The sequence below is a fragment of the Aythya ferina genome, assembly GCF_964211825.1.
Source record: "Aythya ferina genome assembly, chromosome: 1".
NCBI lineage: Eukaryota > Metazoa > Chordata > Aves > Anseriformes > Anatidae > Aythya > Aythya ferina.
Window position 1 is genome coordinate 81,230,161 of NC_140296.1, and position 16,078 is coordinate 81,246,238.

Sequence of the window (16,078 nt, forward strand, 5' to 3'; positions counted from 1 at the left end):
GACCTAACGCTAACAGTCCCCACTAAACCATTTCCCTAAGCTCTACATCTAAGCGTCTTTTGAAGACTTCCAGGGATGGTGACTCCACCACTTCCCTGGGCAGCCTGTTCCAGTGCCTCACAACCCTTTCAGTGAAGAAGTTCTTCCTAACATCTAACCTAAAACTCCCCTGGCTCAACTTAAGCCCATTCCCCCTCGTCCTGTCACCAGGCACGTGGGAGAACAGGCCAACCCCCACCTCTCTACAGCCTCCTTTAAGGTATCTGTAAAGAGCAATAAGGTCACCCCTGAGCCTCCTCTTCTCCAGGCTGAACAAGCCCAGCTCCCTCAGCCGCTCCTCGTAGGACTTGTTCTCCAGGCCCCTCACCAGCTTCGTCGCCCTTCTCTGCACCCGCTCAAGCACCTCCATGTCCTTCTTGTAGCGAGGGGCCCAAAACTGAACACAGTACTCGAGGTGTGGCATCACCAGAGCCGAGTAAAGCCATGAAGGCATGCAGACAGCGGGCGCAGCGAAGGGGCAAACCTACCTCAAAACCCACCCGCTCCCAGGCCTGGCTGGCAGAAAAACTCATCTGCACAGCCGCAGTGAAGCTGGCAGGGGTGCTGGAGGGAAGATCCAGACCTCAGCTCCCTCCTGGAGTAGCAGCCACTTCTGGTTTTTAAAAGGTCCTGCAGCATTGGCCCCGCTCTACCTCTTACACTGTGAAACCAAACGTTCAGTCATACGCCTAGAAAATCCTCAGCGTTTTACTGTACCTCTCTGGTGGTTGAAGAAGGAAGGACGTACCCATCAATGGACAAACCGTGACACTGAAACAAAAAATATTTCCGCAATGAACAGAAATCATAGTTCTTGCAAGTAAGTCTGACTGAATTCTGATCCAAGCCAGTATGTAAAAATTTTAAGCTAAACAAACAAAAACACCAAAAAAACACCACCAAATCTACCACAAAAAAAGAAAAGAAAACCTGTTAAAAATGATTTCACCTTTACTCAAGAGGTTATTATGTAGCCTGCCAAATGTTAGAAATAACCTTACGTGACACCTGCATGGTGTTCTGTATTCCACTTTAGCTACTGAAGGGGAGGAAAGTACTTGGAGAGCCACTACAGGAAGGGGCAAACAAAGGACAAAGCCAAATCAATGAGAGCCTTCTGTGGAAAGGATGTAGAAATAAAAGATAATGCAAAAACACGACAACAAACCATGAAAATGAGAACCTGTATTTCTCATTTTCACTAAAACAACATTTAGTTAAGTGTTGGAAACCTAGGGCACTTCAACTCAAGCGTGTCAGCATGCTGTGGTGCTTGGAAATGGGCCACAAACACTGGCAGAGAGGTGGTGTTAGAAATACCAAGTGGTATAAAAGAAAAGGGTGACAGAACCTAAATGGTGAGAAGGCAGGCTATGGAATGACACATCTGGGTACCTGCGGTTATAAAAAATAAAAAATAAAGAAAAAGGGCACATCAAGAAGAGTGCTTTTGTGAACAGTTCATAGTGTAAGAAATATTTAAATAACTTTAAATAAGCATAATTAATTTTAATAGCCAGAAAACCATTAAATACTGCCAGCTACTACAGTAGGTCAGGACAGAAGTGATGTTCACCGTTGAACGTATGTTGAACATACTAAAAGATCCCATCAGCAAATCTACAGGCCATACATGACTCATCTTGGCTGATACCAGCTTCAGAATAACTGATTTTAGGACAACCAAGAGTGCTCTAAGCTGGTGATGCACATCTTTGCAACGGTGTAGGCTTGAACAGCTCAGTTTTGCAAGCTGCCAAATCCCGTCTGTCATCCAGCAAAGGAGAGCAGGTTCACCACTTCGAAGTAAAGAGAAATTCTTAATTCCCCTCTTTTCCTTCCCTGAGATCTGTTTCAGTACATTTCCACACCCCTGTTCTCCAAGGTGCTACCAAAACACAATAAACAAAAGCTATCAAGAATGGCATGCGGCTCAGAAGAGCCAGCAAGAGATCTCAAGACATTTTAGAAGAGTCTGTGAAGTTTCCAACCTCACTCCCTGCAGCCTTTTTCAGCTGGAGCACGCGAAGTGCACTGCGTTACAGTGCCCCTCCGTGGCAGTGACCACAACTTGCATAAGGCCAGGAGCAATGCAGAACAGTGGTGAAACAGAATTGTTCAGCCAAAATGCATCTCTGGTGTTTTCAGAGAAAAACACACTTTCAAACTAAGATGCGGAATTGCATTAATGGAGCCCTTATATGTTTGGGAGACATGTTCCTACTAACAACTCCAGTTTCCACTGGTCTTCCAGCTGAAGACCAACTTTAACCAGCAACACAACACCCCTAAACCATCACCTTCCCATGTTCCCATACATATTTTTTTGCTTCCTGCCTTCCATAGCTGTCAGCCTACCTTCTGAAGGATCTTCCACACTTTCTCATAGAAGCCAACAGGAACTCTGTTAATGGCACCATCGAGCCTCCTCCTGCGCAGCCACTGCCCTTTGCGGTCCCCCCAGCTGATGTCTCTGTCGGAGCCCGTCGGAGAAGTGCTGGTGGGAGACGGCGGGGTGCTGCCCCTCTGTCAGAAACATTAAGGCTTTTGTTAGTTTCCTTCCACCACCACAAGTGCTTCTGCTTGTGAACATGTTGTTCTGTTACAACGCTAGCTGAGGACCAGGAAAGAAAACCACAGGCTAGGACCTCACACGAGGTGATGGAGCAGGACTGATCCCTCTCTACCTTCCACAACAAGCTTCACTTCTCCAGCACTTCAGTCGTTTCTCAACGAAATAAGCAAGCAGTTCAGCAAGGGATAAATCAGTAAACTTCACTGCTTGTTTCAAGACAAGGCATGACTGCTCTGACAAGTACCAGTTGGAGGGCAGGGCAGTGTCACTGTTCCACCAGATGGTGGCATTTACTGGCTGGTCTGATTTGGACTTCAGGCTCAGGGATGTGAGGTCCTCCATGCAAATAGCTCCATTAATGTGTGTTGATTAAAAACTGACTTTGTGTGGTCATTTAATTACCATGCCCACCTCTCTGTAAGTAGCCACCTTGTTCCCTTCACTGTCACTGTTGTTCTATTTTGCTCTACCAGACTTGGAGACTAAATTAGGCAGCAAATCTTCTTCCAAGTTGTGGCACTATCAGCACATTCTCACTGTCACACCCATTACTTTCAGCCCAAAGAGGACTTCACTGACAGCCCGTTCTCAAACCCCATCCTCTCTTAAGTAAGGAACTGCCTAAACAAAGTACTGGGGAAAGTGGGAAATAAGACCAAAAAGTACAAGTTTGCACAGGAGAAGCTCAGTGACCCCGCACAGCCAAGCTCTGCAAAAAGAAAATGAAAACAAAGTCTATTCTCTCTCCTGTTGGTGTCAGTGACAGATGGATGGTGTTCCCTTGATGGTCTGATGCACCCCATTCCTTTACTTCATGCTGACTCAGATAGTCAGAATCTCCTCCACGCTGTTTAGCAGAGCGAGGGGATGCAGGAGGGTCAGTGCCAAAGCCGAGAAATCCATCTGCACGCAGTAATTACTCTGGCTACTCAGGTGGTTCAGACAGGCAAGTTCTCATTGAACACTTCCATGCATGTGAGTCAAACAGGCTTCAGTTCTACACTGGGATGTGGGACAAGGGAGGCAGCAGCAATCTGGCAGTTGTCAGGCCCGGCCATGGGGCCAGGGGAACGTGCACCTGGGGGTGCTCTGTAATGGTGTATTTAGGGCACCTGAGCGGTGTGCCAGTGACAGCAAGTCTCCAGGCGCAGAGATCCTCTCATCACAGCTGCCAGTTCAAGGTGCAGGCGTAGCTGCAAGCCTTCTGTCTCCTGATGACAGATTTGGAGCCTCAGACTTTAAACTGCTGAGGTTTCTGCTGGTAAAATATTTAAACAATTATCTCTTTTCTTAACAGCGAGAGCTGAAGAAGGGCTACAATTCTCTGCCTCGAAAGAACACAACGGCCTGTAGGCCTGTAAAACCCCTGTCTCAGCAATCTGGTTTCATTACTGGCCAGAGACTGCCAGCAAAAATTGTACATTACTGTTAAATACTGATGACACCTGTAATATAATCAAGTAACTAAATCTGCAACAGTGCTTTATCTGCTACGACTACTTAACCTTCAGAAGAACTAAGTGGATCTAAATGAGACTATTAACAGATTACTGATGAGAACAGGCTCCCAGTGAAGATGAGCTAAATGAAGAGGTAGGGTTTTACACCAAGCTTTCACACAGAAGCAGCTGCAGGTGTTCAGAGCCAAGGTTCCTGCACACACATACACACAGAGCTGCAGGTGGTGTTTTACCGTGGAAGCGAACATGCTGCTTGACATGGAGTGGCTCTCATGAAAGAACTACAAAACAAAAACAGACACCAGCAGGTCAGACAGACAGCCACGACACAACAGGATGCAAACAAGGTTAAGTAACCCATCTGTGCAAAGACGAGGAGCATGGAATAAGCTCAGGTACTCAGGGGAAAACCATGGCAGGCTCTGGCCTCCTGCAGTGCTGCACCTCAGCTGACTTTGGGACAGCCACGTCCGATGGCCAGGGTCACCACGGCATGGCAAACACAAACCACCACAGCTAAGGAGCATGCTGATGTTTTTCTGCAATTCAGGGTCAGAAAACAAAACACAAAACAAAACAAAAGAACCCAAGCTTCCCACTGCCATTCTCCACTTGTTATGTCAGCTTCTCTTTGCAGCGTGAGGCCATCGTGCTGCAGAAAGCCTGCAGGATGCCAGCGGGGTCAGCAGTGCTGAGCAATGAGCTGCAAAGCAGAGCTTTCACTGCAACATGGATGCACCCCTTTCCACACTGAGCACTTTTCTGTAGCTGTCCCCTCCCAAGCCATGCCCTTTAATTAGTGTTAATGGTTCAGACCTAGGCAAAGTCTTGGTTTTCAGACTCCAGAGACATCTGCAGTAAACAAGAACAAGCTGCAGCTGCTCAGCACACAAGCTCTGGTGTAAAGCAATGTTGGTGTAAGTATTAGAAGTGCCCTTCCTGACACAAAGCTGATTGTCCTCACCCCCAACACAGCATGACCTAAAATTGGTATTTGGCAAATGATGTAGAGAGTGCAGTGAGATCAGGCAGGAAGCACCATGAATGGATGGGGGGGGGGAATAAAAAAGTAAGAACAGCCAACTCCCCTCATCTGTGCAAAAAACGTTTCCATCTAATGCAAAAACAGTGCAAGGAAATACCTTTTCAACCTTAACAAACTGCACAGGGATTCAGCTCAGGCCCGCCTGTGTATGTAAAATAAAATAATGCTGCCGCCTAGTGCCCAGTGCCCCTTCCTTCTGGGAAAGGCTCTGAAGTCAGGCATCCAAGGTCGGCTGTAAGACCAACAGCCATGCTCAAACTGAGTTACTAAGGCCACTTCAGAGCCTGCACTAAGCACCCAGCAGCGTTTTCACAAACACAGCTGTACCAATGGAGGGGACAAGGCAACAGTAACATTGAGGCACCAGTACAGCTCAAACACAGCAACCAGATCTCATGAGACACAAACTACATGTTTCGCAGGCACCTTCACTTCCCTGATTGACTGTATAACAAAGAGAATTATTAACTTACCCTTATGTCAGCATCAAATGCCTTATGTCAAGCTCATACAGAAATTCCACTCCTCTCCAGTAGCTTAACAAGCAAACTTGTTTCATACAATCAAGGTGAACACAACATAGAGACAGCCTCAGAGTAAATGCAAGACTTGCTTATTAAGCTCTCAGCAGAGAGGGTGGTTTTGAAATGTTTGTAATATAAAATACTTCATTCTCATATATGCCTTTTATCTGATCATGACTTTGCCTTAGCTAAAAAATGATAAAAATGCTGTTTTGAAGTTGATGCTACGAATGCATTAGAGTTTGCTCAAGTTCTTCTGTATCCATCATGTGAAAAAGAACAAAAAAGGAACTACAGTTTGGGAGGAAACGTCCCCTTCATGCTTTCTATCAGCTTTAAACCAAAGGATGTTTGGGAACTTCTGTGATTTACCATTAACTTAATCAGCACTAAAAACAGTCTCCCAAAATGCATACACAAAAATCTGACCTAGCACAGCTCCAGAGCAGCTGCATTTTCTGATGAGCATTGACGGAAAACCCTCACCTGCTTCATCTCGCTCTTTAGTTTAGTAATACCACTTCTTCCTGTTTTGGTTGCTCCAGAATGGCCCATCTCATGAATAGAAATTGCAGGGCTAGATGAAGAGGAATCCATAGGTCGCACTAGAAGAGGCAAATGGACATTTTAAAAATCATATAGGTAGGAAAACATACGAAATTGTATCTAGAAGTGGCAGATAAAAGCATGTCCTTTCAAAAGCACGCAATGCTCTTTTTGACAGCATCCTTTCAAATCACATCAATAGTTCAAGCCTGATTGCATCAAGCCAGGGTGTAGACCCACAGCTGGATATTGGGGCCTGATCTTCCAAGACACTGAACAATCACAGCATCAAATGACATTGGAGTTGCAATGAGTCTGTGAGGGCTTAAGAACAAACCCGGGAACCAGCAGAAGGGCCAGCTGGGAATTCAGGGCATCAGACACACTCCTTGAAGGCAGGCTGGATATGCCCTTTTATGGTCTTCATTCAAAATTTCTTCATTTTAAAAAGTTTGCCTGATACAATCTTGAGGCAAGTGCAGGACAGTTTCCATCATGTGTGTTTTTTTTTTTTTATCCCTCATCAGCTAATACACACAAGTACTGGCAATCTATGTTTAATACATTACCAGTACTTCTGTTTTACATGCACTGAGAGTATAACCTTGCTTATACGATGATCTAACTCTATAATTACAGTACTCACTTAACATACGGACAACTTACAGCTTCTTTCCACACCAAACTCTTTTCCACTGAGAATATGATGTAGGAGATTTTTCATATCAAAGGGGCTTAGATTCATCAAACTCTCTGAAGCTTCTTCACCTAGTTTAAAAACAACCATCAACAAACATTACTATAAGCTGGTTTACAAATCGTTTTCCTAACTGAACTGCTGGCGGAATGGGGTCCCCACCACATTTATTTTTGTAGCTAATGCTTCCTTTAAAAAGAAAATTTATATGTTGTCATTTCAAAGAAAATAAATTTCAAGACTAAACAACAAACACTGCATGGAGATGACTCTATTTGCATTACTGAACAGCCTGTGCAGGTTGTGTGAAATCTCACTGAAGCTTATGATGAGAAAGCAGTTGCTCCTTCACAGAGCAAGATTGCTTGAAAAATCACTACAGCCATCTCCCCAAAGTAGATCACATAGATCTAAATTACAGAGCTAGAGTTGTTCCATAAAGAACAGCATGCAAATGGAAGGCTTGTGTTTTATTTGATTAAAGGATCGTGCTTGGAAGTGAGAGAGAAAAAGCACATAAATACACATGAGCGCACATGTGCACACAGACAAGTCTCTCACAGGGGAGCACGGAAAAGGCAGCAATGAAGCTGAGAGCAATGTACAAAGAAATAACTAAAGGAGCACTGGAAAAAGAGGCATTGAACAGTGAAATGCAGCAGCTTCTGGTACTCAGCTTCAGCTTTGGGGGAAATAGGGTTTTCTGTGTACTCCTCATAGAGAAACAGGGTTATCCCAGAAAATGTCTTAGCTACATGTATTAACTTCTCCTAAGAGACAAACCTGCCACTTCCTCAAAGGCAGGTATCCACCTGATTTTCATAGAAACATAGAATCATTTAGGTTGGAAAAGACCTCTAAGATCATCTGGTCCAACCTGTTGTCAAAGGGAGCAGCAGTGTCCAAAGTGGGCACCCTTTAAAATATGACTCATGAAGTTCTCCCCTTTGAGGTGTACGAGTACATTAGAAACAGTGATGAGCTAAGCCAGAAAAATATGGTCCAGATCATGCCCCTAAACGTCAGCATTTGAGACTATATATTCATCACATTAACTTGATCACTTCCGATGATGGTTTCTTCTTGCCTTTTGACCCCTTTAAACTCCCCTGATGTGGAAAAATCTTCAATGTTTTTTTTCAGATATCACATTAGTTGTTCTTTGTTCAGAAGATAACCAGGATCCTAATCCTCGTTGAAATTAATAGCATTGGATCCCTAAATACACATGCATACAATTTGATGATCAGCACCTCAAACACTTACTGGAAGTCAGAGGGCTTAAGTACTTACTACCTACTCCATATTGACAACGTAGGGGGAAAGGAAAGGCAGGAATCTTTAATTAAGTCAAAAAGGGAAGTTATTTTCAAAGTTATTAATTGTATATGTTGAATGAAGAATTTAACACATAAATGAAAAAATGACGACTAAGGTGAAGCAGAAATAATGCCACAAGTATCTCTCATGATAAAATTGCACTTACCTGAGCATTTCAGACTCCGAGCCAGCTCAGTGGCCATCACCTGAATTATCAGACCGATGCGGAGCCTGAGCATCTCCATGAAAAGACTAGGCTGTGACCGAACGTACATTGCCAAGTACATAATTATTTCCTGTAAGGACAAATCCATAAAGGCAGCTATTCAAAGCGGGTCCTCTTACCTTCCCCAGTCACAGCAGAACACTGGCATCGCACTGGGCACAGCTTAAAGAACTTTTTTTTCCCCATGCTACTTACCTGTGTCAGGACAGCAATACTGATGTCTTGGCCACTGGCTTCATAAATAAGATCTGTGAGCTCCTCAGGTGGCAGGGGGCTGCAAGAAGGCAAACCACAGTTAGCAGTCAACTCAGGCTCCTGCTGTTGACTTCGTGAACGTGCTCTGGAAGCAAGTCACCCAGAAACATCTTTGCACTACAGGCTTTTCTGTCTTGGTGGCTGCAATCCTTTCTGAAGTTGAGAAGTAACTTTTAAAACAAGATGACAGCAGCAGAATGGTACCAGCAAGATGTAGAAAGGCAGGCTGCTTCTACTGAGACTGAGCTCCAACTTACGTGGTAATGATTTTCTCGCGGGGTTCCGGTGGCAGGCCCACAGTAAGTTGCTTGTGGTGTGACAGGAGGTCTGTGCACGCCTATCATGATGTGACAGGAAACAAGAGACCTTTCTCTGAGTCATGCAAAAGTGATACAGCTTTTAATTCCAGAAAATGAATTGTTTCTTTTGCAATTTTAAGCGCATTTCTATTAACTACCAGATGTGCAGATCCAGCAGAATGCTGTTAACCACTTGCTGAAAGCCTGATTGCTCACACTGAAATCAGCAGCATAAAGATTATGGACTCCAGTGGGGCTGGAAGATCAGTAAAGGACTTCACCAGAAGATAAACATTTGATTTTTAAGACCCAAAAAATACATTAATGGAAAGCTTGTATTAGCTATATATATAGTATATATATACATATATATATATAAGTATTAGCTATATATATAGCTATATATAATACATATAATATATATATATATTAGCTATATATAGATATATCTTGTATACTAGTATCTCTCTTTAAAACAATATAAATTAAAACAAAAAATGACATCACATTTCCAAATTATGCACCCTGAAATAGGTGCTTCCTCCAGTACCAGTGTTTTACTCTTTTATGTGTACTTCCTACAAAAGTAGGTTTTTAATTTTTAGCATCCTGAAACAAACACCTCACTGACCTGTGTTCCTCTGATTTCCTTAAGTCTGTTTTCCTTCCCTCACCGTGGAACAAAACCACTATTACAAATCACCTCTACTCTCATCCTCCCCAGTTCTTCACCAACATCTTTGAAAATTATCATACATAGTTTTCTGTGAGCATGTCTGTACTGCTCATCCATAATGTCTTGAGGATAGAAAAGGTACCTAATGAAGTACCATGCAGGGTGACTATCACAAATTGCTCCCTGGTATAGGTACGGCTATCAAAGCTTTGAAAACGGGCAGGAATTAGAGAAAGAGTTAATTGGAAATAACAGCGTTACATACAAATTGCTGTACTTAAAACAGCAGAGAGGAAATGTTTTTGTAATGGTCAAAATGAAATCTGTGCCCTTAAAATGGATCTTCCTTGCTAATCTTAAGTATTCGCAAATATCCTAGTGCCTCTGTACACCTGCAGCCACTCGCACTACAGACTGCCTGCCCAACGGGACAGGAATTGCCAGATCATGTTTTTGCATAATCTCTAGCACCATAACACACTGGTGCTCCAAAAGTGTTTATGCTACGACAACAGCAACAAGTGATTGCCAGCGACCACTACAACTTTCAAAGCACGTAGTTAAGCTTCTCAGATAACAAGAGATTAAACGAAGCCTTCACAATCATTTGCAGTTGGACAACCTCAATCCATTCCAACACTAGCACAGTTCTCAGTATGGATGAAAGGTAAAGATGCTGCAGTAAGATTTTAGATCAGAAAAACAACCAACTTTTACTGAAAAATACTGCACTAGGTAAGTTGTAAAGACCAGAAGAAGGCAAGCACAAGCCCCACAGGCACTTGTGCCTCACATTGGTAGCCTTATCTCCCTTTCCAGGCAGGAAACTGAACCAGCACTGTTTATATTTCATACCTCTGCCAGGACTTCCACTCTCTTTTTAAGTATACCAGAAATATAACGGATTAATCCCCACTCCTGGTTGAGGCCTGCCTTTCTGTAGAGCTCGTTGAGCAGGCAATGAACAGTGACCCCATATTGTCCGTTCAGCTCCGTATCCCAGTCAGGGCCTCTGCCGGAAAACAGAAGGTAATTTTCATTAGACAAAACAAGCAGATTTCTAAGGGCTCTCCTATGAAGGACAGAGAGAGGAAACAGGAAACTCACAATACTACATCGCTTCATCTTACCACACAACAAGCAGCCTGCTTTTGATTGAATTGCTCATTTTGGTGACAGATTTAAGTACATGGGACATGGGGGCCCTTCACCAGAGATCAGGAGACCTTTTGTGACAGCAACTCTCATATTAGCTAGAACACTTAGCCATAAGACCATGACTTCAAAGCAACCACCCAAGGGATTTCCCATCAGACTTCAAACTGAGCATGCATGCAGGTAGTTTGCTAAGGGAACGCTCCATAGGTTGTTCTTCAAGAGCAAAATTCATCACTTTCTCCAGTACTGCTGAAGACTGCACCCATTTTTTCACACACTTCAGGGACCTCTGAGTTTTTGTGCCCTGCCTCTTTCTTATCTACTAATTAGATTTCCACACTGATAAATCAAAGGAGATTTCTGGTCCTCTCCTGGTTTTGAAATTCACTGCATTATGGAAATAAAGGCACTTCTTGTTGACAATGTTTTGAAGCACCACAGAGTGACCTTTCAGCTCCTGTTAGAGGGACAGAGTTCACCAGAGCCCAAGAGAGGTATCAGTGTTTAAACAAATCTAGAACAGGAAATTAAATGTCTTTTACGTAGTTAAATAAAAAAACAAAAAACAAAACAAAACAAAAAGGTAATTTTTCAGGATCTCCTTTAATCTTGAAGAGAGGCTGCTAAACATTTTGCTTAGGAAAACAAGATCAAAGAAGAGGCCCTCACAGGAGAAAGACTAAAATAAACGAAAACACAATCTCCGTAACACTACGGAAGACCATCTGTGATCAATAAATGCATGTCTTTGCACCCTTTAGCTATTTTTCTGCCAGATTCTAGCTGTATTCTCCTGCACAGAGAAAAGAAAAATCCCAGTAAGAATATGACTCTGTTGGTCTATATTTGCATTTTGTTCTCATCAAACCTATTTAATGAGCAGCTGTTTACTAACCCCAGTAGCTTGGGTTAAACTGTTCCCAGAAACACTTTGAAGAGCACTGAGTTTTAGCCAATGATGTACTTAAGCATGCAAGGATTAGAGGAAAAAATAGCGACTACTCATTAAAGCTGCATCTGTGCTTTAGTTAGAGAATGACAAGATTAAGTATCCCTCCACTTCCCTCCTTGTGTATAAAAACCACACCAAATCTTTGAGAACTTAATTAAGTGCCACAAATACAGCAAGGGGTGTTCTTATTCATGTAAAGGATTTATACATTTCACTCGAGTGCTTGAGAGCCTGTATGTATGCACAATTGTGTGCCAATCAGCCTTGAAATTTGCACAAGCATTTTTTTTATTTATGCAAATTATTTATGTAGTCAAGATAACTGAAAATATTCCCTTTTAAGCAAGAAGTATTTTAACCTGTCCCCTCCAAACACTACCCTGAACACTGGCAAGCTCTTGCACAAGAACAATCAAATACTGGGGCCTTGGCCAACCTGATCTAGTGGGTGGTATCTCTGTCCATGGCAGGGGGGTTGGAACTTAAAGAAATCTTTAAGAGATCTCTTATAGAATGGCTTGGGTTAGAATTCTATGGAATAGCTGCAACCAAACTTAAAGAAGCTGAAGTTTATATTTGGATAACTCACTTGACTATATGCAAGATGTATAAGATATCTGCTTGATCATGGAGCGTTGGGCATTCGTTCAGATGCTCAACAAGTTTCCTGCAATCCAAATCACCGTGAGCATCTTTAGGTAGGTTCAAAACACTTTCAGAGTCCTAATAACAAAGAGGGTTGAAAATCGAGTAAGTATTGAAAAAAGAGGAGATCAAATTCAAACTGTAGTTTTCCATTATAGAACACAACAAACATGCAACATAACTCTGCACTTGGACTACAGACATATCATGTAGTTCCTGTCACATTACTTCACGCATGAAAAGGAGGCTGATCCCCAGAAACACAACACCCAGAATGGAACTTTTGTCTCTAGTTTTGGTTGACTTAACAAGAGAAGTTATTTTTGGACAAAACAAACAAATACTCCATAAAATAAAGAAACAAAATTATTTGCATGCTTTTCCTGTCTTGTCATACACTGCTGCTTGCAAAGACACAGAAGCAGAATGGTACTACTTTTATTTTTGGTTGAAATCATTTAAAGTTCTGTCTCTAATCAGTATATACGCGGTGCTTTAGGAATGTAGATGTTGCCATCATAAGTTTTCCAAGCTTTTGAAGCTAGCATGTTAACTAGTCAGATGATGCAATACAGCAGTGAGTTCTCAGATGAAGAGAAGTTTCATTTAACAAGCTGTCAGCAGTATGTATGGTCCTAAAATACCATTTCCACAGGCACAGCCTCTAGAGCAGAATCCTTCAGCAGGCTGGATACAACCTCACGTAACTGCTTCCAGCAGCTGCTCACATACTAGGAGAGAACAAACGCCCAGCACAAACCCATCCTTCATGGCTTCCAGTGGTATTTAACTGGTGCCTTAGGACATCAGGGGTTGGAATTAGATGATCTTTAAGGTCCCTTCCAACCCAAACCATCCTATGATTTTACAATCTATCCTTTCACATACTATCCTCCTGAACAGAAATATAAGTGCCATTTCTTGAAGAATACTTCTAAAGGCTATGAATATCCTACTTTTCCCTTTGCGAGTTCAACTAGGACCAAAGATGATGATATAAGCCTTGGCCCTTAAAAACAAGCACCTATTATATTATTTTGTTTTGCATGCACTACTAAAAAATTCCATGTGATAACGTCTATTTAACAAAAACCAAAAACAATCACACAAAAAACTTCCCGCAAAAACACCACCACCACAAAACAAACAAACCAACAAACTGATGGAGTTAGCTTTCCATCGCCCCTGACAGAATGGGTTGGTTATCAAGGTAACAAAAATGACAACCAGCATATAACTTGGCTAGTAATGACAGAGAAGGTCACAGTATTAAGTGTTAAAAACAGAAACAGCATAAAAAATCCCACAGTTTACCTTTCTGTCAAAGGAAAGGGGAGTATCAACAAGATTCAGAGACTTCCGGTGCGTGTTCAGAACTTTAGTCGGAAGAGACATGGAAACAGCTGGAAAGAAAAGCCAGTGACAACAACAACAACTAAAAATCACCCATTTCAGTAACACGAAAAGTAAAAACACCTACGTAAAACAATTGTAGCAGGTAAAAGCAACAGAGACAAAAAAGCTTGAAGATTTATTAATATACACTAAAGTTGAGGGAAGCCTTGTCTTAACCCTGGTTAGGGTAAGGCTTCCCTTAACCAGGACACTGGACACTACATACCTACATGTAAAACACTGTGTGCTGGAGTCCACTTACAAATTCAGTCAAGGAATTATTTGGGTGAGAGTCCTCTCATCAGTCTAACAGTAATGTAACATTATTAGGAATACTGTTTTCCCTCTCTACACTGTATGTTCTTAGAAATTTAGAGAGTACTTTTGTTTTCTGCCATTTCAATGAAACATTTCGTTTCACCACAGCTTCACTAAAATAAGAACATGCATTTTGTCTGCCTTGGTACAATGACAAAAAAAAATAAATAAGAGAATTCACTGACTCAGGTTCTAAAATTCTATCCAATCAACTCGTTTTCATAACATTAAATTTGATTCACTGCAAGTTATTTATCCACACGCTGTGACATGGGATACTGTGGGAACACTACAGAGCAACAACTTGAGACTTGTTTTTATTTCTTGATAACTACAACACACCCGAGTCACTAGCTTTTTTCAAATAGCAGAGTTTGGAAATACTTGCATTTTACCCCTTTTAGCACCTAAAAACAATAGTAGGGAGAAATACCTGGAATCTCCAAACCCTTTGCCTTGGCCATTATTGACAGTATCTCTTGTGTGGAATGGTTTGCACTGAACCTGGGTGGTTGATTAGCAGTCTTGGAAGTTGGAGGTAGGTATGACTTCAGTGCTGTACTCTGCAGGATATCATTTATATACTGATCCAGCTCATCCTGGCTTTCTAGTGAAAAATACATAAAAGAAAAGGAGCATTAAATATAAGAAAACATATAAATTATCAGCGCTTTCTTTTTCATTACACACCATTCTGTTCCAGTTTATATAGAAAGGCATGCAAAAATGTAAGAATATCATAAGCAAGAGACTCTTAAGCTGAAAAAAAAAAGGAAAGAAAATAAAAATTAAACAGTTTTTGATACTTCTTAAACAGTTAAATTTAGAAATTGTTTTTCCCTTTGAAAAGGATCAAAATGTTTTTTTCTCTTGCTGGTAGTCTAAAGACCAGCTCTTCCATACAAACTTGTATGACTCCTCACACTCTCTACCTTCTTCTAGCATCTTTCACACAAACCCAATCTGCTGATTCCTCAGACTCAGTTTTCCCACAGCAATTACCGGTCAATGCCACACCAAGAATGTGGGAAGAATATACACAAACTCCTTCTCCAAACCAAGTCATGCTTGTACTGTTCTCAGGCTGAAGCACGAGAAACCTGAATGACTATCAACTGTGCACAAATTAGATTCTGCATAGGAGGGCAAACCCAGGCTCTAACTGACAGAACATTACAGAGAAAAAGAAAAAAGAAAAAAAAAAGTGAGAAAACTACTACCTTTTTCACAGAAATCTGCTGGATAGCCTCCATATTCACTGTCAGGGCTACAACAGCCTTCGTTAGGGTCATCAAACAGTTTTACATCACAGTCTGGATCCAGAAAGCTCAGATGCGTATGAAAAGAGGTGGTAAGAAATTCTGATAGCTTGCCTATCTTCACCCTGCAAACAGGAAAGCATGCCAGAGGGAGCAAACATACATCATTTTGATACTGGTTAATGCTCACTGAGCTTTCAACAACTCCAAAATCTATAAGGCTTAGCTGTCAAGTCCACCTTTGGTAACTATGAAGCCCTGGGGAACAAAACTAGTGACCAGAGGTAGCTCCATTCACTATGGCCCTTCGAGCTCTGCCACTGATCCAGTTCATCACTTAGTGTAGCATAAACCTGTTCTCACAAATTCCTCACAACTGCGGAATTTGTCCAAAAGGATACTGTGAGGGACAGTACCAGAAGTCTTGCTAAAATGCAGAAAAACTACATCCACTATCTTCCCTTCATCTACTAAGCAGATGATCTGATTATAGAAGGATACGGAATTAGTGAGATATTTTGTGAACCCATGTTGGCTGGGCCCGATGATGGTGTTATCATGTCACTGCCTTTCTTTGGCACCCAGCATGATCTTTTCCCTAAGTTTTCCAGGTACTGAAGTTAAACTAATAGGTCTATGATTTCCAGGGTCTTCTCTCATGCCATTCTTGTAAATTGGGATGTTGGCTA

At 42.0% G+C, this 16,078-nt stretch overlaps 1 protein-coding gene across 2 annotated transcripts in view; it reads right to left on the reverse strand.

Moving 5' to 3' along the window:
* Positions 1-16,078, reverse strand: part of PHKA2 (phosphorylase kinase regulatory subunit alpha 2) — a 43,215-nt gene that overhangs the window by 6,378 nt on the left and 20,759 nt on the right. The window contains exons 18-30 of one of the 2 annotated variants that reach the window (XM_084505688.1): positions 15,351-15,514; positions 14,564-14,737; positions 13,732-13,820; positions 12,362-12,495; positions 10,518-10,674; positions 8,945-9,024; positions 8,628-8,706; positions 8,373-8,502; positions 6,856-6,957; positions 6,130-6,248; positions 4,308-4,355; positions 2,398-2,565; positions 757-810 (exon numbers count right to left, since the gene is read on the reverse strand). In XM_084505688.1, coding sequence (XP_084361814.1) covers positions 757-810; positions 2,398-2,565; positions 4,308-4,355; positions 6,130-6,248; positions 6,856-6,957; positions 8,373-8,502; positions 8,628-8,706; positions 8,945-9,024; positions 10,518-10,674; positions 12,362-12,495; positions 13,732-13,820; positions 14,564-14,737; positions 15,351-15,514 — 1,498 coding nt within the window. The remainder of the gene's footprint in view (positions 1-756; positions 811-2,397; positions 2,566-4,307; positions 4,356-6,129; positions 6,249-6,855; positions 6,958-8,372; positions 8,503-8,627; positions 8,707-8,944; positions 9,025-10,517; positions 10,675-12,361; positions 12,496-13,731; positions 13,821-14,563; positions 14,738-15,350; positions 15,515-16,078) is intronic. The other variant, XM_084505689.1, reaches the window with a different exon arrangement.